Source organism: Plutella xylostella, chromosome 9, assembly GCF_932276165.1.
Source record: "Plutella xylostella chromosome 9, ilPluXylo3.1, whole genome shotgun sequence".
Lineage (NCBI taxonomy): Eukaryota > Metazoa > Arthropoda > Insecta > Lepidoptera > Plutellidae > Plutella > Plutella xylostella.
Window position 1 is genome coordinate 5,122,832 of NC_063989.1, and position 18,924 is coordinate 5,141,755.

Below are 18,924 nucleotides of genomic sequence, written 5' to 3' on the forward strand. Positions count from 1 at the left end.
ACGGTACAATTAAGTAAATCCTAACTAATATTATAAATGTGAAAGTAAATGTGTCTGTCTGTCTGTTACTCTTTCACGCCAAAACTACTGAACGGATTTGAATGAAATTTGGTATACATACGGTCTAGACCCTGGGAAAGAAAATAGACTACTTTTTATCCCGGAATTCCCACAGGATTTTTTAAAGGCGAAGCGAGGCGCGCGGGATCAGCTATTATCCTAATCCTAACTAATATTATAAATGCGAAAGTAACTGTGTCTGTCTGTCTGTCTGTCTGTTACTCTTTCACGACAAAACTACTGAACGGATTTGAATGAAATTTGGTATACATACGGTCTAGATCCTGGGAAAGAACATAGGCTACTTTTTATCCCGGGATTCCCACGGGAAAACTTTTTAAGGCGAAGCGAAGCGCGCGGGAGCAGCTAGTATAATAATAAATAACAAACTTTATTTCAAAAAATGTTACACAATAAGTACCACAATACTAGTTACAATTGCTAGAATGAACTTATATTATAGAAGTATAATAAATAACTAAATAATTAATTTAATCATGTAAATATTCCTTGTAATAATAAGGTATTTAGATAATCACATATTTAATAGTCCGTATGCGGTAATCCTCTGATGTCTAAACTAGGGAAACCCTGTAATATAGACATCAGTGACTTTCTCAGAAATAAACAATGATGCAGTTATCTATCAGATGTTTACTTATAAAAAAACTATTTAATATTTTCAATTATGTATTTTACAATATAGGTGCTATGTAATATGTTTTGAAGTCCTTAATTATTATAAAAATTTACATAAACATTACAAATTTTCAGCGTCACAGATCTCCATCGCTTGCATCGGATTGGAAACACTTACAAGCTTCTTTCTCCTTATAGTTTTTTATTCCAATTTTAGACAATATATTTTGAATCTTACTTTGGGCTATCATAGCATTACCTACAGATAGTGCTTTGAGTTGCTGTGCTACACTTCGTCCAAATGTGTCGTATAATGTCTCTCCCCCGATTTCTATTTCAATATTTCTCCTTTTAGAATAATTATTAAAACTACTATCATTGTGTTTCCGTTTTCTTGAAATTGCTTGGTTACCGCTTGTACTTTCATGCTGCTGAACTAGTACGTATTCTTCATTGGTGATGGGTTCTGATTCACCTTTCGTCATTAATACTCCATCTTCCGTTTTATCATCATCATGACAATCAGCAAAAGTGAGAGGTTCTTGCTTTACGTTTGTCGTATCAAGGGTTGTTGAAAAGTCTGACGAGCTCCGACTTACGGTTTCAAAATCTTCTTCGAAGTTTTCTTCTGAAGTCTGAAAATAAAGAAAGGTAAGTAATGGAAATTAGCGATATCTTCCGGCCCCTCCACTGCTTCTCATTTCACTATCTTAGATAGATACCTAGATTAAATTTTAAATTGTAACAGTTAACAATCTATTATAATTTGAAAATATTTCTTACAATAATTTACCTACAACAGAAGAAAAAAAAAGAGGCTACGTACAATTTTTTTTCCAGACTTTGTCATGTAAACTTCCTTAAAATCTTGGATCCATGGTATTTTTGGTACATAGGCTGGTCCGCCATTTTTAATACTCTTATTAATTTTTTTGATCTCCTGAAGATACGTAGAACGTAAATTTTTTATTTTAGTTTTTACATCTTCGATTCCAAAGTCTTGTAAATTCATACTCTGAGCAATGGCGACGCATGCTTTATAGCGTTTTCTAACACTCTTCGAATCCATTGATTGGAAATTCCATAAACACGGATACATTTTGTATTGTTGAATAAATTTCATCGTTAAATCCGGTGACCATCTCATTTTGTCCAACCAACACGATAACTTGACGATCAAGTCGTCATAGGTAATTTTCCCACGCCAGACGCCACCCTTATGTCCGAATTTATTGTAGTTAGCTGTTTAAATCTTCTGCCACTCCTTTAGTGATACTGTATAATGTTTGAGACTTGACTGGGTGCAAGGTTGCGGGAATATTCTAGAACTGCGCGGTTTACGTCCTGGCGTTTATCGACGTGGCCGAGTGCGAGTGAGCCAGCGGACGAACTGGCGAGGCGAGTTCTAGCTGCCCGGGGCGCCGACTGCCACGCGCGGGAAGTGGCGAGCTGAGCCGAGTGTAGCCGAAAGAAACCGAGTGGCGTCACTGTTGTAGTACTCGCTCTCTCATGCACTGTCGATGTCGACGCGACTCGCCAAGACCGAGATAGCAGTGTTCGAGATCCGTCAAAAAGTAAAGCAAGCGAGTCGTGTGAGGTTCGATCGATTTGTGTTGTCTTTTGTCCTTGTTGACATTCTGGCACGTAGTAGGTAACTAATAATTATTATTTAAATTATGATTAGGTAGCATTGCATAGGTATTAGGTTATTGTATTATATTACCTTATAAGTAATAATTAATAATTAAGTACTTACTAAAGTCTTATTTGTCGGATTTACTTAAGTATGTATACATCAAAAAGCCAAAACCATAGTAATAACCTTGATAATAATAATTTCCAACATAATTATTATTATCAAGTCATTATGTAAATTCACAATTTTTGAGTCCAAATAAGAGTGATATTCTTCAAACATTTAGCAGTCCTGAAATTCAGGCATGATGTGAGGCCTCGTAGGCAAGCATAATGAAACGGTATTAGTGACTGTGTGCAACTAGGTACTATAGGTAGGCACATCTTACAGTAGTCGATACTGTTTACGACTAAACGTAGCAACAGCAGGTAAACATTGAGTGAACTGACGTACTTGGAAATTTGCCAAGAATTGTTGGACTTTGATTTCCTCACTTCATCTAAATAGTCAACTTTATTCATGAACATTGACCGTTCCCATCATAATAATATGGGGAAAATGCTCTAAAAACATCCATAGTTAGGTACTAAGTATATACTTATGCGTAGGTATACCTTGATGATGATTTGTTTAATAAAAAAGTAGAAAAAATATAATTATATTATTATAAGTATCTGAATATTTTTTTTATTTTAATTCTATAAATTTTGGACTTAGGTCTTAGTGAATAAAATAACACTTATGACCTTACCTATCTACAAAAACAAATAACGGTGGTGTGCTACCTGATACTAATTTATTTCCAGTTTACTGCATCAGCAGTGAAATTGTACTTAACAAAGAAGATTCAAATAAGTAGGTTAACAATCGTACAATTAACTATGCAAGAGACGGACATGAAAGCGATACAACATTAACCTAGAGTAGTAGAGGCTTAGGTATATCAGGTGCGGCACTACTGACTTTGTACGGTGAAAAAACGGATGAAAAAAGTACAGGTATTGAAGAAATAAATTTAAAATAAATTCCACCTACCTCAATGACTATTTAATTTGTACTTAGAGTACCTACCTACTCTGTTTCTCATTTGAGCTTTTATTTTCAGAAAATGGTTACACATACCTATTAATAATAACGCCGAGCATCAAATATCAATTTGAGGAAAAAGAGAAATAACTATTGAGGCTCAACATAAAAAACTCTCGTCCTTTTGTCATAATATAAGTATTGAGGAGGTATTAGTAGAGATTTGAGAGCATTTTGCTTTTTTGTTTTTTTTTGTTTTCAGTGTGTGAATTTATTCGAGTCACATTGGTGCCGCAGTTATAGGGAAAACTGTGTGACGCGAGTCGAGTTTAGTTCAATTAAATGTTGTATACAGACAGGCCATAGGAAAGTGCACTTTCACTCGCAGACTAGATGTTCACTCCTTGTTGTGTATCACACTTCGCTCTTGTTAGGTTTCGTCTCTTAAATATTTATGGTAAAGTTTTTGCTTTTGATAAGGTCGCTAACTCGCTATATGTATATATATTGTAATTTGAAAATAAAAAAAAAGGTTTCACTATAATAATCTCAATGAAAAAATTCTCCATTGCCATTAAATAGGCCGTATCAAAAGTTACAGTACTGTTAGTAATACCAATACAAAAAGAAGACTGCAATGACTAAATTTTCAGAATGCTATGATGTCATAATAGCTAAAAAACCGACTTCAAAAAACCACTAAAATGTAAGAAATAATTTGAGGTTTACACAAATTCTACTCGTATGTGACTGTACAAACATACCTAAGCAGGAACTGTTATTTTTTGATGTTGGTGCGGTGACAAAGTAATCTGAAGAAATATGGCACCAACTACAAAAAAGAACAGTTCCTGCTTAGGTATGTTTGTACTGACACATACAAGTAGAATTTGTGTAAACCTTAAATTATTTCTTACATATTTGTGGTTTTTTGAAGTCGGTTTTTTAATTTTTTTAATTTTTGTTTTTATTTTATAGTTTTTAGTTTATTTTCAATCAAAAGTAAGGTGCAAATGATACCAAAAAGTCCTACTAATCAATACAAATCATTCAAGCCTAAACACGAAGTAGTTGCTATATACCGTTGAGGAGTTCCCCTGACTGCCTTCCGTTTCCATCATCAGATCAGCTCAAGGTCACCATCATATTTTTTTGTTATAAGAACTATATTTACGTTCTAAATTTCATTAGAATCGGTTACTAGGTGCCCAAAATGGAAATTCATACCCTGTTTTTACCCCTTTACCCACCCTTGGGGGTGAACTAAAATTCTGAAAAAAAATGGGTCCACCTGGAAGCTCAATGCAATACAACAAAAAAATAATTTTCAAAATCGGTCCATAAACGGCGGAGTAATCGGTGAACATACATAAAAAAAAAATATAAAAAAAAAGATCCCGACGAATTGAGAACCTCCTCCTTTTTTTGAAGTCGGTTAAAAACAAATTGAAACCAAAATAGCTAGGTAACTGTAACTAATCAGATGTAGGTATACAGTAAATACGAGTATTGCTACGGGCGATGTATCTAATTGCAAATACAGATAATCTGATAGATAAGTCAACTACATCGGATTGTTGGGACGTCTGGCTGTAGCGGAGGGCGTATTAATTAGAACAATGATGAAGACGCGCGGACACTGTAATGGCCTGTTAACAAATTTATAGGTCATACATACATCATAAGTACTCGTATGCGGCCTACCTATGTACGAGTACACATGATACATTGTCTACCGTGGACAACCGTGGTGTTTAAACTACATACATACATAAATAAATAATAATAATAATAAATAGTCATTATTACATATGCACTCACGACTGTAATCCCCGAAGGGGTAGTCAGAGGTGGCTCACAAGCGCCAAAAACCACCCACTTTTCGCAGCACATCAGTGATAGGTTGCGAACCATATCGCCGTTTTGGAATAAGTACAAACTTAAATTACAACGTAGTAAAACATTTAAATATAGTAGTGTGGTTTTAAATTACACAGAAAACACAGGATGATTGGTAAGTCGATGTACCTATTCTTTTGTTGTAAAGGAAGGCATTTTCAGTCGATTGAACCCTGAAATGTCTGATCCGAAACTCTACAACAAATCTAGTAACCAACCACCCTGTATATTTAGTAAAAAACAAAAACTATTGTCATCGTAATGAATTTCTTAAGCTTACAATAACTTTGCAGACGCATTGTGCGGTTAGACTTACATAAACAAAACTGCTTTCAGTTATTATTTTTATTGGCTTCATTTGGCAACTTTATTCGAGTTTTTATAAGTACTTATATACAGGACGGTCTAGTAAATAATATTGAGATGCTTTTACTCACACATTGAAACTTTTCTTCAATTTAAAATGGACACAAAACCCGCTTTTGACAATTCTTTCAGGATTTTCTTGTAAAAAGGGCAAGAGGAATCGCCAGTAAGTATAATATAAAAAGATAAATAGATTAATCAACAAAAGATTGCGGTATCCACCTAGAGCTTGAATTACTAATGGTTCTACCAATGGAATTTATTAGTGCCTCTAGAAGTTAATTTGTACCAAAATTATAAAGTCTTTCAACATTTATTATTGCCTAAACTCGTCGTAACAAAATAGACTGAGTAGACTAGGTACATTATTCACATCATTGTTAACTAAAAACGTATTTTATTGTGTTTTCCCAGTCTAGTATACCGGTCTGCAGAACCCATTACGTCATTTACATAAAACTGTAAACACATTACAGTGCTTTCAGATTTAGAAAAAGGATCTGTTACACAATTTTAGTCTCTTTTCACTAGAGCTATAAGCTCCACTCTACTCGACGTCGTCAATGACTAAATAATGAATCTACGCAAACATGTGTGTGATTTTTCACGTGATGTCGATAGATAATAGATCGTTGCCATTACTATTGCTCTCAAAAGAGGCATGAAAATAGCTCTTTTCTGGCCCACGGAGCATTCTTGCTTCTAAAATGCAATGAATGGCGATTAAATCATAGACATAGATACATCGTTTATTCACTAACAAAATACACGTCACAAATACAAAACAGCCACGAAGGTACAGTGGCATGAAGAATAACAATAATTGTGGTGTATATTATGTCAGTAAAATGGCTCTGACTCAGCATGTGCTGTATAAAAAATTATACAGCGCTGGTAATTCTGCCAAATCAAAGTAAAAGCCTTCTTAACATTAGCAACCTCGCTAAACTCAGGTGCCAAACCCCGGTTAGGGACTGGATGAGGGGCTTTTACCCCTTGGGTAACAATGAACTATTTCTTGCACCTACTAGATACAGATACTCTCTCCCTCGAAGCTAGTAAAGGTAAATTAGCACAGTTCGGATCAATATTGGCTATCCTTTATCTGTATTTGTGCTCATTGATTAGTATAATCGATAAACCTTGATATGATTTTGTATATCTAATAAACCTTAGTGTTGTTTATTGGAACATAGTTTCAGTGGGTGCTTATCACGCGTGCTATCAAAGTTATCTAGCCTTTGAATGTCACTGTATTACTCATGTATTTTTGCTGGTTAGTAAAATTACTTATTACTTACTAATTATTGTGAAAGTTTATGTTTACATTATTATAAAAGTATCCTAAGAAATTTAAATAAAAATAAAAAATTGTTTAAAATTTATTTTGTGTGCAATAAAGTGTAAGTATATAGGATAGACAGATAGAATATTCTATATTTGAACAAACAGATATACATATAAATAAAGTATTATAAAACCATATAAATTCTAAGAAAATCGATGTTTGCACATTGTAAGGCAAGGACACACGATAAAAATACAGAACTAGAAAGTACAATTTTGTTCATATTGCCATCATTACCTATAACTTAGACTAATAGTTGTACCTATTAGTAGTAGTTGATTTAATTACAGTTACGAAAACGAATATGCTACTATCCGGAAAGTAAAGTCAATGACCTCATTGATAACGCTCGCATTTAAAACCACACTTTAAAGATAAAAACTAAGTAGGTATGTCTAATTTAAACAAAAACATGAAGGGGTAGGTAAGTAAGTATGTTGTTTTCGTTCTTAATTCTCACAGCTAAAGCTAATGAAGCTAAAAGGATACTTAAGTCTAATTATGTTTATAATATTATATATATTATATTTATATTATTCCCTATAACTTACAATCTATACAGAATGGAAAGATAAATCAAACTCTTGAGGAAAATTCCCTTAAATTGCTGAAAAAACTGCATTCAATTCTGTTTATTCTTCCCACCTAAGGTCAAAATCAACCCTTGTGAAAATCGCTTGCATTACAATGGTTTATCATTAAAAACCTTGTTGAGACTAATTCTTCTAGACCATCACATCTACCATGTAACTATGCCACCTCCTACTTACAAAGTACTAATGAAATAGGGACAAGTACATACATACTAGTTCACCGCACCATTATCGCGTCCTTGCGCCTTGCAGGGTGATAAGAAGCTAGGTATATACATATAGTATGTACTCACTGGGTATTATCGCATGAGAAACGTTACATTTATATATAGATGCGGTTCAATGTTTTTAGTTTATATGCTGATTGTGCTGATAACGAGCCGTACGTAGATAACATTCTTGTGTAATATTGAGCATGTATAATGAATGTAGATGAAACAAAAGCGACCGTATACAAAGAAGTACCAGGATCAGAATCGACCCTGAGCCTATAAATTTATCATGTAGATAGGAATGGTTTTAATAGTGTTAAGTACGTAACAGTAATAATAATAACAACCACTATGTAAGCCTAAAAAATATACAATCCCTAACATATAAAAATATTTAAAAACTATCCTTTTTCGTCGTGGGTTCTAAAGAATGAGATTGTATTTAAACTACTTCAGATACGTAGATAGATAGATAATTCTTTATTGCACACAAACACAGAAATTACACGACGAAATACACAACATAGATGGTACAGCGGCCTTATTACTAAGAGTACTTCAGATACTGTGAACCTGAACATATACACATTAGGACTTTTACATGCTATTTTATAGCTACTAAAGGGCGCCTAGCTACTCAAAGCAGGTGAAACAGGCCACTAAAATTAATTTTCAACATTCTGAAGGCAATGAAAAGGCGCAGGCGCGTGTCTAAAGACAGTCGCACACTGGGCCAATTAACGCGTCACGTTCACACGGCCCAACAAACTCGTTATACTTTGGACGACGACGTCGCGTCGTAGCTCCAACGCGGGTTTCCCTCCGCCCTCCAAAGCATTTTATACCGCGGCGACGTTAACGCAAGGCAACGTTAACGCGCAAGTTCGCGTTGCAGTGGTCTCATCGTCATATGGTGGGAACGATTTGAAAATAGAGAAATTCAAACATTCTCGATTATCGGGATCGCTGTCGATGTTCGGTCAGTGCGCCGCTGTCGAAGGCTTATTCCTATACATCACCCATTAGTTCATTGCGTTGAATGCTAACGTTAAACAGCTTTTATAGCAGCGTGCATTTTTATTTGACAATTATTTCTTTACCACAGTAACACAAGGCGCGCGCCTTATTTATTATTTATTTAGTTTTATCATTATCATCTTCATTAGATGCTGTTAGCTACTGTCATGTCTGACGTATTGGCATATTGAGCAGTAGCCGTACTATCACCAACACATTAGTAATCAATGCTGATCTGTCAGATCCGATGTCAAATCCATACAATTTATGTCAGAGTTCAGCGCACTTTTCTTGCTTGTACTTTTCAAGAATAATTTATTATTCTACAAACTGTTCCCGCAAGCTTCGCTTCGCCTTAAAAAGATTTTTTTCCGTGGGAATTCCGGGATAAAAAGTAGCCTATGTTTATAATATTAGTAAGGATAAAATTCTAGCTAGATTGCCACCTTGTCAATATAATAAAGCAAAATATTATGTACTTTCGAATGGTTTTATTTTTGATTTTTAATAATTACCTTTATTAATTTAATTCCCCAGATTGGCTGTGTTAATTAGGTAGTTGGATCATTTCAGAAGTCACTTTGCACTCGCCTCGACTCGAACTATTTATATCGGAACTCGGTCTGAATCGCGTTATGTATGTAGAATGTACACTTGCCTTTATTTTATTACCATTTGCATACTTCTTGTCTATCATTATAACTTGGCCTTGCTGTGATATTCCGATAGGTTTCTGTAGAAGAATGATCATTTGTGGATCATTTACATCTCAAATAGGTATTGTAATTTTACAAAATACGTAAATATTTACCCCCTTATTCATAGAAAAGTTAAAATACGTTTTAACTAATAAACTGTTTTGTCCCTCTCTGTCAAGAAACAAATTGTTCTTTGTCGGAGAGGGACAAAACAGTTTATTAGTTAAAACGTATTGTAACTTCTCTATGAATAAGGGGGTACAGCTAACTTTATCTTTTCAAAATTCGGGGCGTAATTGTCATGCTCCTGAAATATTAATAACATAAAAAAACATAAGTATCTTAGTTTGTTTTAATAAAAACCGAACCTGCATGAACCATTTCATAATCGTTCAGTAGGTTATTGGTCAAGTCCTGATGAAGTGCAAAAACTGCAGCCGGTTTTATTTTACCTTGCGAGACGAAGATGTGTCTGCAAGAGACAGAATTGCATATAATTTTGTTCCAAATGCAACCACTCTTTGGAGCCCTTTAACTTTAAAACGCTTCCAACTTAAATCTTGTGAAATAACGACTGGAACTGTATGTGTTGGATTGGGCAATACCCTTTAAAGTCTAGAAGCTAAAGTTAGAATGTAAACCTAGCGTGAACACGTGCATTATGTCTTTTGTAATGAAATATAATTTGGAAGATGAATTGAGTTAGAAGATGATCTAAACGATGCCGATGGCCAATGGCTTAATGTTTTAGCAAATGGATGAAGAAGAATCTGGAGGAAATAAATGATAGAGAAGAGCTAAACGGTTCAAGAAAAAAATGTTATTAAAATAATTATCACCCAAAATAAAAGAATGTAAATTCCTCGGTACTGCGCAATGCGATAGCTGCACCAACCCAAACAATGAGCACCTAAAGTACAAACAAAAGCATTTCAAATTCCAACAAAAATATCAATACACTGCAAGCCCACATAAAACAGTCCAATGTATAAAAAAAACTAAAGTTCTCTTTTTGAAAACGCCGAACGGTTTTGAAGCGCGTCGTGGGAGCAGAGTGTTCGATTGATGTTGCCGACAGCGTGGACTCACATGGTCCGTAACCTTTTTACCTGCTCTTTTAATAAAACTCTTTATACCTACTGTATCGGTATTTATGTGTTCAAGGGCCATTGTAGTCCAATTTGGTTTTCGAGTCGTTTTGTCAACGGATTTAGTGGTTGGATGGTCGGTTTATCGTCTCATGTTTTGAGATAAATAAGATGTTTGTTTTTTTATATAATGGTGTAATTACTTTTTTTATAATATTGAAAGTTTCATCTTATTTGAGAACTATTCACCTTCCCACTTGAAATTTTGGTAATGGGGTGCTTCATTTTTGACCACTGTTTGGGGATGAGCAATATGAGTATATGCTTGTTGTAAATATTGATGCACCTTAGTATATTTCTGTTTGTTTCGAGAATAGAATAGAATAGAATAGGTATATGACATGATTACTTCTTAATACACTCACGGGCAATGAAAAGGTTCCAATGAGATAAGCAACAAATTACTTCGAAACGGAAAATGCTAGCTTAATGACGTCTTCTGCAACATTGAAGTACATTAACAGAGCATCAGGATATTACCAACTAAAAGCGGTAATATTTTTTTCCAATATTAAATTAAATCTTTGAAAAAATTGGGATCGTTTGGTGTCAGCATTTTGTGAGTGGAACTTTTTCATTGCCCGTGAGTGTACTTAATTTGTTAACAAAGAATAAATATTACACTAACGTAAAATACCAAACTGTAAAAACGCTAACAAAGTATTCTTCTCACATAAATTGAGTAAGTAATACTTTAGATATATCATAAAAAATACTCTTAAAATTAGGAGTATACTCGCTGATCAAAAACAGAATCATAAACAACACATTCCGAACCTATTTCACAGAAATATTTAATTAATTAGAACCATAAACTCAGCGGTACGCGTATCACCTCGTGTCATAGTCGGCGCGACAAAAGGCCAACAATTATGTGGACATCATCATCAGAATGTCAACAGTCCAATATGGACCATAGCTCTCCCAAATAAGGATGGTTATAGAAGAAACGTGATGCATCTAAATTGGTCGGTCAAGTATCTACCTGCGCGTAAGCAACCTGTGTGGTCCAATAGTGATGCGTTGATGAACTTCCACCAATCAGAGCGTGAGTATGCAGCGCCATCTAGAAGATGGATACAACATTATGTTATATTGTTAATTTGGATTGTTTTGTTAACTCATGAGTCAGCAGTATTATTCATCAAGTCATCAATGCTGACCTTGAGTACGGACTGTCGATGCTTTGGATTGCTATGCAATCGTTATACTTACCTAAATCAATTCTTCTACTTAGCTTGTCGGTAAAAATCAAATGGCCAGGAGTTGAATGGGCCACGAATTGTTAACGTAGTGGAATGATAGCCAGATTAGCCAGTTAGAATTATTTAATTGTCTATGAAAGCTACTACTAAACTACAGTAAGAAAAAAATACGTTAGAAAATGAGTAATAAGTATACATTATTTTTATAATAAAATATTCATATTATTCATGTCTTGAGAAATTGCGGAAATGTTTATTCATAAACAAAGTTATAAACATAATTAATATGGACACTAATTCATTAAAAGTGTCAAAGGCTATCGTTATCAGAGCAATTTGAATTAATGGATGAAGATTTTACAACTGTTTTCACACACTAAAATTGTTTTAATTCATAATAATTTATTAATAACATACTTACAACTAGGTTACATTTTCTATCAAATGGTTGGATCACATCTTGAAAGAGTCAACACGTTTCAAAATAGGTAGGTAAGGTACCTACTAAGATGAATAAATGAAATAGATCAGTTATGAAACCTATAGAGCTTCCACTATGTTATTGTATTCTTGACGTTTCCTTATGTCTGGTAAGTAAAGTTGGTTTTCCTTTGCAGTCATCAAATATGTATGGGATTTCGACTGTCAAGAAACCAATAATATAATGGACAGAGTATAATTCCAAAAGAATCTTTGAAGAAAGAAAACCTAATATTCGTCTCAGTGACAGTAATTAAGTATATTCAGAAATATAAGGTATATTTAGAGTTAGTAACAGAATTAAATTGATATTTATGAAGACAACTTACATAATAAAATTGCTATAAATACTGAAATACTTAAGTATTTTAAGCAATATTATTATATTGTCTTCATAAATGTCAATTTAACCACAATTATTTTTTAAATTAATATTTTTTTAACTATCAATTTTATTAAAATGCATCTGCAATATTAATAACCATTTTTACGTTAATAGATTTTAATTAAATTAAAAATGTAAGTTACTAGGTAGATTCTTTATTGATGCACAAATAAACCTGCTATATTACCAAAAAATATAATGGCAAACGATAAAGTTTGAAATTAAATTTGGATAATTTTATTATACCTATTTCTTACATAATTTTGGTAGGTACTTACCACCATATTGTTTCTTAAACTACTCAGGTACTATCATGCTAGTATTAATACACTCCCGTGCAATGAAAAAGTTCCACTCACAAAATGCCGACACCAAACGACCCCAATTTTTTCAAACATTTAATTTGAAAATATTACTATTTTTACTTGTTGATATCCTGATGCATTCTTAAATGTGCTTCAATGTTTCAGAAGGTGTCCTTTTCCGTTTAGGAGTGCCTAATTCTGTGCTTTTCTCGCTGGAACCTTTTCATTACCCGTGAGTGTTTATAGTTTAAGGGTCTGCAATAGGGAATCGAGGGTTGGCATTGTCATAGAATTATGTAGTAAATGATGCTCTACAGCCTTGAAAAAAATCACACAGGTAGTTGAAGAGTCTAGCTAGGTGCTGAATCATTCGAATTTAAGTAAATGATTATGGATAACTGTAAAATAATTTCAGAATATCAAGAAAAACCAGTCAATCACACTCCCGTATTGTAACAACTGTGTCGTAATTATTAAGAATTTTCATATGATTTTTATCATATTATAAAGTTAAAGGCTTGGACTAGGCGCTAAATACCTTGTTTTTTAATAAACACACACTTATTTTGTGTAAATTAATCCCAAACTTGAGCAATTTTTTTCCCTCAAATCTTCATACAAATATCTATGGCGGCTTTCTGTGTTATAAAATCATAAACACAAGTGACGTTTGACTCAGTTGGCCGCTGGCCTCCAAAGAAGGGTCACGTCGGTTTAGGCAGCACTGACAGCTCGCGATCTTATCGTGTACAGATACAAAATCACTGCACATTGGTTGTCATTGCACTTTTTCAACTTTTATGACACCAACATAATTTGATTTGAAATTGAGGAAGCATAATTCTTCCAGTATATTCAATACATTAAATTAAATTAGATAGTGTGCAATATTCTCGTGATATTACAGTCTCGTAAAGGTCTGATGAGGAGCAGGAATATAGCGAATGGATCTAAGTGATGACAATACGCACGAACATTAGGTTAGGGATCAAAAATACAGTCTCTTGGTGCTGGTTGAGGTATGGTCTCGTGAGGATCTGATGAGGGCAGTAACACGGTGGTGGCTCAATTTTATTTCAAAGATGTTAATAGCTAAAAGCATCGAGTTTGGGCTATTAAGTATGTTTTTCAGAGAGAGAGAAAGAGATTTTGTTTTTCCTCTGGATGTGTTAGGTTTACTGGGTTTACTAAGTTCATTCTGTTAATGGCATCAAGTTGTTATGTGTTCATAAGTAATAATTATTTATTAACAAAATGCTGTTGATTCTCCACGAAAATGTAAAAATAAAAATAAAATAAATAAAAATAAATTCGTAACGTAAAATTAAAAACAAACGATAGATGGCGTGATTTGAAGATAAAGATACATTTTTTCGACACATAGACAGCAACAACAAAAAAAATACAGATTTAAAGAAAAGAAACACATACTTATACAAAACAACAAAGAAAAAAAAAGGATACACATCAAAATAACTGGAAAAAATATAAGCCCCAATTTACTTGTGTGGGACAGGGAGTACCATAATATTTTTTTTGGGGTACTCCCCATCTATGCGAAATATAAGCTTGATATCTTTACCCGTTTCTGAGAAAAAGGGCGGTGACAGACAGTCAGTCAGACAGACGGACAACAAAGAGATCCTATAACGGTTGCTTTTTTTCTTTTGACGTTCGAAACCCTAAAATTAAGTAAAAATATTATGCTGCCAAAAAATGTACTTACAGGTATTGAAAAAGCGGTATATAAACAAATTATACCAGCAGAGGGTTCACCATTTAGCTGAATGTTACTTAGAAAACGGCCTTGAGTGGCGGTCAAGTTGGTCCCCGCCTGCGATACTTTCCATTAACATTGGGACTCGTTTTCATGTTTTTAGCGTACAGTCAGGTTTTTAGTTTTTTATAATTGTATTTTTTTATTTGTAACTTTTTAGTTGTTTTTATTTTATGAATTTTTACGTCGGTAGGTAGTTCATGATCATTTTTTATTTCAATAATTTTGGTGTTGTTATTTAAATACCTTCAATATGCATATTTTTGTAATGTGAAAATCAAGTCCTTTCATTTGATACCTTACACGGCAAAGTTGAATTATTATTTTTTCGATCATCACGTTATGTCCTCAAGAGGGCGCTATGTACATTTTAATGGAACGTCACATAGCCTATAGCCATCGCGCCATCAATACGCTTCTAACAATACCTCATACATCAAAATCTATCAAGCCGTTTAGGCTACAGGAGGGAACAAAGAAACAGACAAACATACATATATACATACATACAATCAAAAAACATTACCCTCCTCCTTCGGCAGTCGGGTAAAAAGGAGTAAGACAGGGGGTCATTCTGAACTTTTGCTCTACGAGTTTTGGAAATTAACAAAAAAAAACCTTTTTCATAGAAACTTTGTTGGACATGTGACTTTTTACCATGGAAAACGAATATTTTTTTTCGCGAATTTGCAAATCTCGTAGAACAAAAGTTGTTCAGAATGACCCCTTGAGTCATCCCCTTTTGGCTTAGTATAGCCCTTTTGCGACACTATGTATTTACTTTGCTTTGTCGTCGGGGTTCAGTTGGCTGGAGGATGCCCGAAACTTATTATCTACACTTTAATACTTTTAGTTACCTTTCTACAAGTAAATACCACATTTGTTTGAGAAAGCTAATCGGGTTCCGAGTATAGAGTAAAGTGGCACCCCTATTAATTTCTACTCTTTCCTGGTGCCTACCAGTGTAAGTAAGAATTATACTTACTTACCCTAAAATCACCCAAAATGTACTTGAACATAATTGTCAATAAAGTTGGCGAGTAAAAGTTTATCGACCCACTGTGCAAACTTACATGTGTGCGTGTCACTGCGTGTGCTGTGTGAAGAGCATTGAAAACCCAAAATTGGCGCGGCACGTCACCCTGTACGGGCCCTTAAGCTTCACCATAGTTGGCCAACTATTATAAGAATACTATACTATCCAGAAAGTAAACAGTCATATATAAGGTTTTGTCAACTAATCGTCGTCGTGTAACGAAGCGGTATAAATACCACAAAGCATAATAATGGACCTACTAATATTATGGATATAATCATAGAATAACGAGTACTAGTACCACAGCCACAGCTAGTACTGTACTTGTTATTATATGATATAATATAATAAATACCAAATTTATAATTAACCACAATATGCTATTATGTCAACTTTCTGATCATAACGCGTATATTTACAATTTTATTGTGCCACTGAAGCGTATACTGTACCTACATATTGCTGAAACGAACTTATTTCTGGACGGCCAGTTGCAAGGTCGAACGGCGTTGCTAATTTTCAATACCTGGTCAGAGTTACCAACACTAGACTACTAGATGATTGTTGATGCTATTTCCAATAGATGAAGATTTGAAATAAAAATATAATGAATTGAAAACATTCAAAACAGACATAAATATGTTTGTTGTTGTATAATATTTGTTGGCCAAAATTGCCTAAGAAAATGATTAAAAAAGTATAATGAAATATCAGATAGTTAAATATGAACACAATTTCCTGAAAGAACTAATTTTGCTTAATTTTTTTCTTAAGCGAACAAAAAAAATACAGTTACAGTCTGAAGTTCTAAATACATTCAATCCGTCATTGAAACTGTGCGAGGTAATGTTATAAAAAGTGCATTGTGTCAGCTCATACACCAATCACGTGCCAGGTACATAGGTACATATTATGTATTAGGTACATTATCACGTGGCGATACGTTATCCATGTCCGCATGTAATTGAACGTTGAAAAATCATTTCTAGAGAAACCGCGAATGCCGTTTATTATGTATGCTACAGAAACTACGTTCGTCATCTACAATTGGCTTTGTAGACAAGGTTTTATCTATCAACAATGTTGTGTGCCTGTGTCTCATTGAAAATATGTTTGTGATCAGCATCAGGCACTGTTGCTATCCTACTACAGAGTTCACACACCACTGAAGTTTTCAACGTTTTTATTATTTACTCTTTGGTTGCACTCATACAAATAAACGTCCGATAGGGATCAGGAACTAACCGAGGTTCCTGATATTTCCGTAAAACTTCAGTCGTGGGGTTTTCGGAAGATTACCGGAACAAAAATAACTCATCATAGCCCAAAAATGCCATTTGTGTTCTCAATAACTAATTAAACCGATTATCGGTTTAAAACATAATAAAATAACGTTTTCAACGATTACCAAAAAAACTGTCATACGTTCCACGTGCCACATTACTCATTAGGGGCCGTCCATTAATCACGTGAGGTCGTTTTTCTCATTTTTTGACCCCCCCCTCCCCCCTGGTGATATTTGGTGAGGTTTGGGACCAACCTCCCCTCCCCTCCCCTGGATCACGTGTATTTTTTTGGAAGTCTATGTAAAGGCAATTTTTGACTAGAAAAAATATAGGTCATACTACAAATCGTTAAAATTTTTGCGCCGTCCAAAATAGCGGTTCAGAAATACCAATTTTTTGACAAAAAATTAATACACGTGATGTCTAACGAGAACCCCCCTCCCCCCTCGTGAAGTTTCGTGAGGTTTTCAGTACCCCCTCCCCCCCCCCTTTGAGCCTCACGTGATTAATGGACGGCCCCTTACAGCAAGGTAAGTTAAGTACATAATGAACAAATACACAAACCTGAAGGCACTTCCTTAAGGTCACCTACTTGTAGCTCTGCTGCGGCTGCGGTCAGGGTCAAAGCCTCATAGACATGTCGAAATACATGCCAGTAAGTATATAAAACCATCGTTTCATGTTGGTATTTACTATGTACCTATAATTGCAGTTGGTTTATACCCATGTTACCCAACCGTTGGCTGATTCTGTTGTGCTATCATGATGGTACCTAGTTTAGCGACATCCACTTCGCAAATAAATGAGATATTATGATGTAAACAGAGTAAAAATACGTTTTCGAGCTGGAATCGTGTACGAAGGGTTCCGTACCATTTTCTATTAGAGTACGTATAGTTACACATCTTTTTGCCAGCAACAACAGTATCTGAAAAATGTGGAATGAATGACAAATTGATGTATCTGGTGTAATTAATTAATTTTGCAAATTATTAAAATACATTGCTGAAATACAAACGAAGATCAGATGGTCTACGGTATTACGAGTTCTTACGTAGAAGAAGAATCATTAAAAACTAGTTAATAAGCTTAAAATCATTGTAATAGTAAAAATCTAGTGCTAATTCAAGTAACTAAAGTGAATTTTGTGCCTCACGACATAGTTATAACCTAATTGGTGAGCTTGGAAATTGGACTCACCGGTGACCTGTCAAATTTCGAATTTGCAACGAAATATCAGGCGAGTATTGTGTAAAATTATCTATAATTATTAAGTATTTTCTCCCCTTAGTCTTAATATCTTGTCTAATTCTATATAACCACCTATTACAACGTTATTTTCCGTTTATTTTGTATTTCCTACCCTTTTTTTTCATTACTAATTTGCTACTATAATTTAGTATTTTCACTTTAGTATTCCTATCTATCAATAACTGTAGTCTCCCTATGTTTCATTGTTATACTTTCTATTTCATTTCAATTTAATCACAATATAGTTAGAAGAACAAGTTGCAGTATAGAATTTATATATTATATTTTTTAAAACTTGTGTTGTAGGTTTTATTTTTTTCATAAGTACTAACATAACCTTGTCCCCATCCCTGTAGTCTTGGTTTAGGTACTTTAGGGACATAAATCCTTCTATGACTCGTGTGCTCGTTTCACTTGACTAATATGTGGAAGTGAATTTGAATGCCTATACTTGTTACATAGATAACTAACATTCACTTCCTTAGACTAGCTTAGCTACCAAATAAGTAAACTAGGTACTTTTTATGCTTATATAATTACATAAATATATATATTTT

At 34.2% G+C, this 18,924-nt stretch overlaps 1 protein-coding gene across 1 annotated transcript; it reads right to left on the reverse strand.

Annotated features, from left to right (window-relative positions):
* Positions 1-435: 435 nt before the first annotated feature.
* On the reverse strand, positions 436-2,253 carry LOC105389229. The gene is made up of 2 exons (XM_011560321.3): positions 1,526-2,253; positions 436-1,334 (listed from the first exon to the last, which is right to left on the reverse strand). Exons 1-2 carry the CDS (start codon positions 1,844-1,846, stop codon positions 837-839), a joined length of 819 nt encoding a protein of 272 aa, XP_011558623.3. The 5' UTR covers positions 1,847-2,253; the 3' UTR covers positions 436-836.
* Between the last annotated feature and the right edge of the window lie 16,671 nt (positions 2,254-18,924).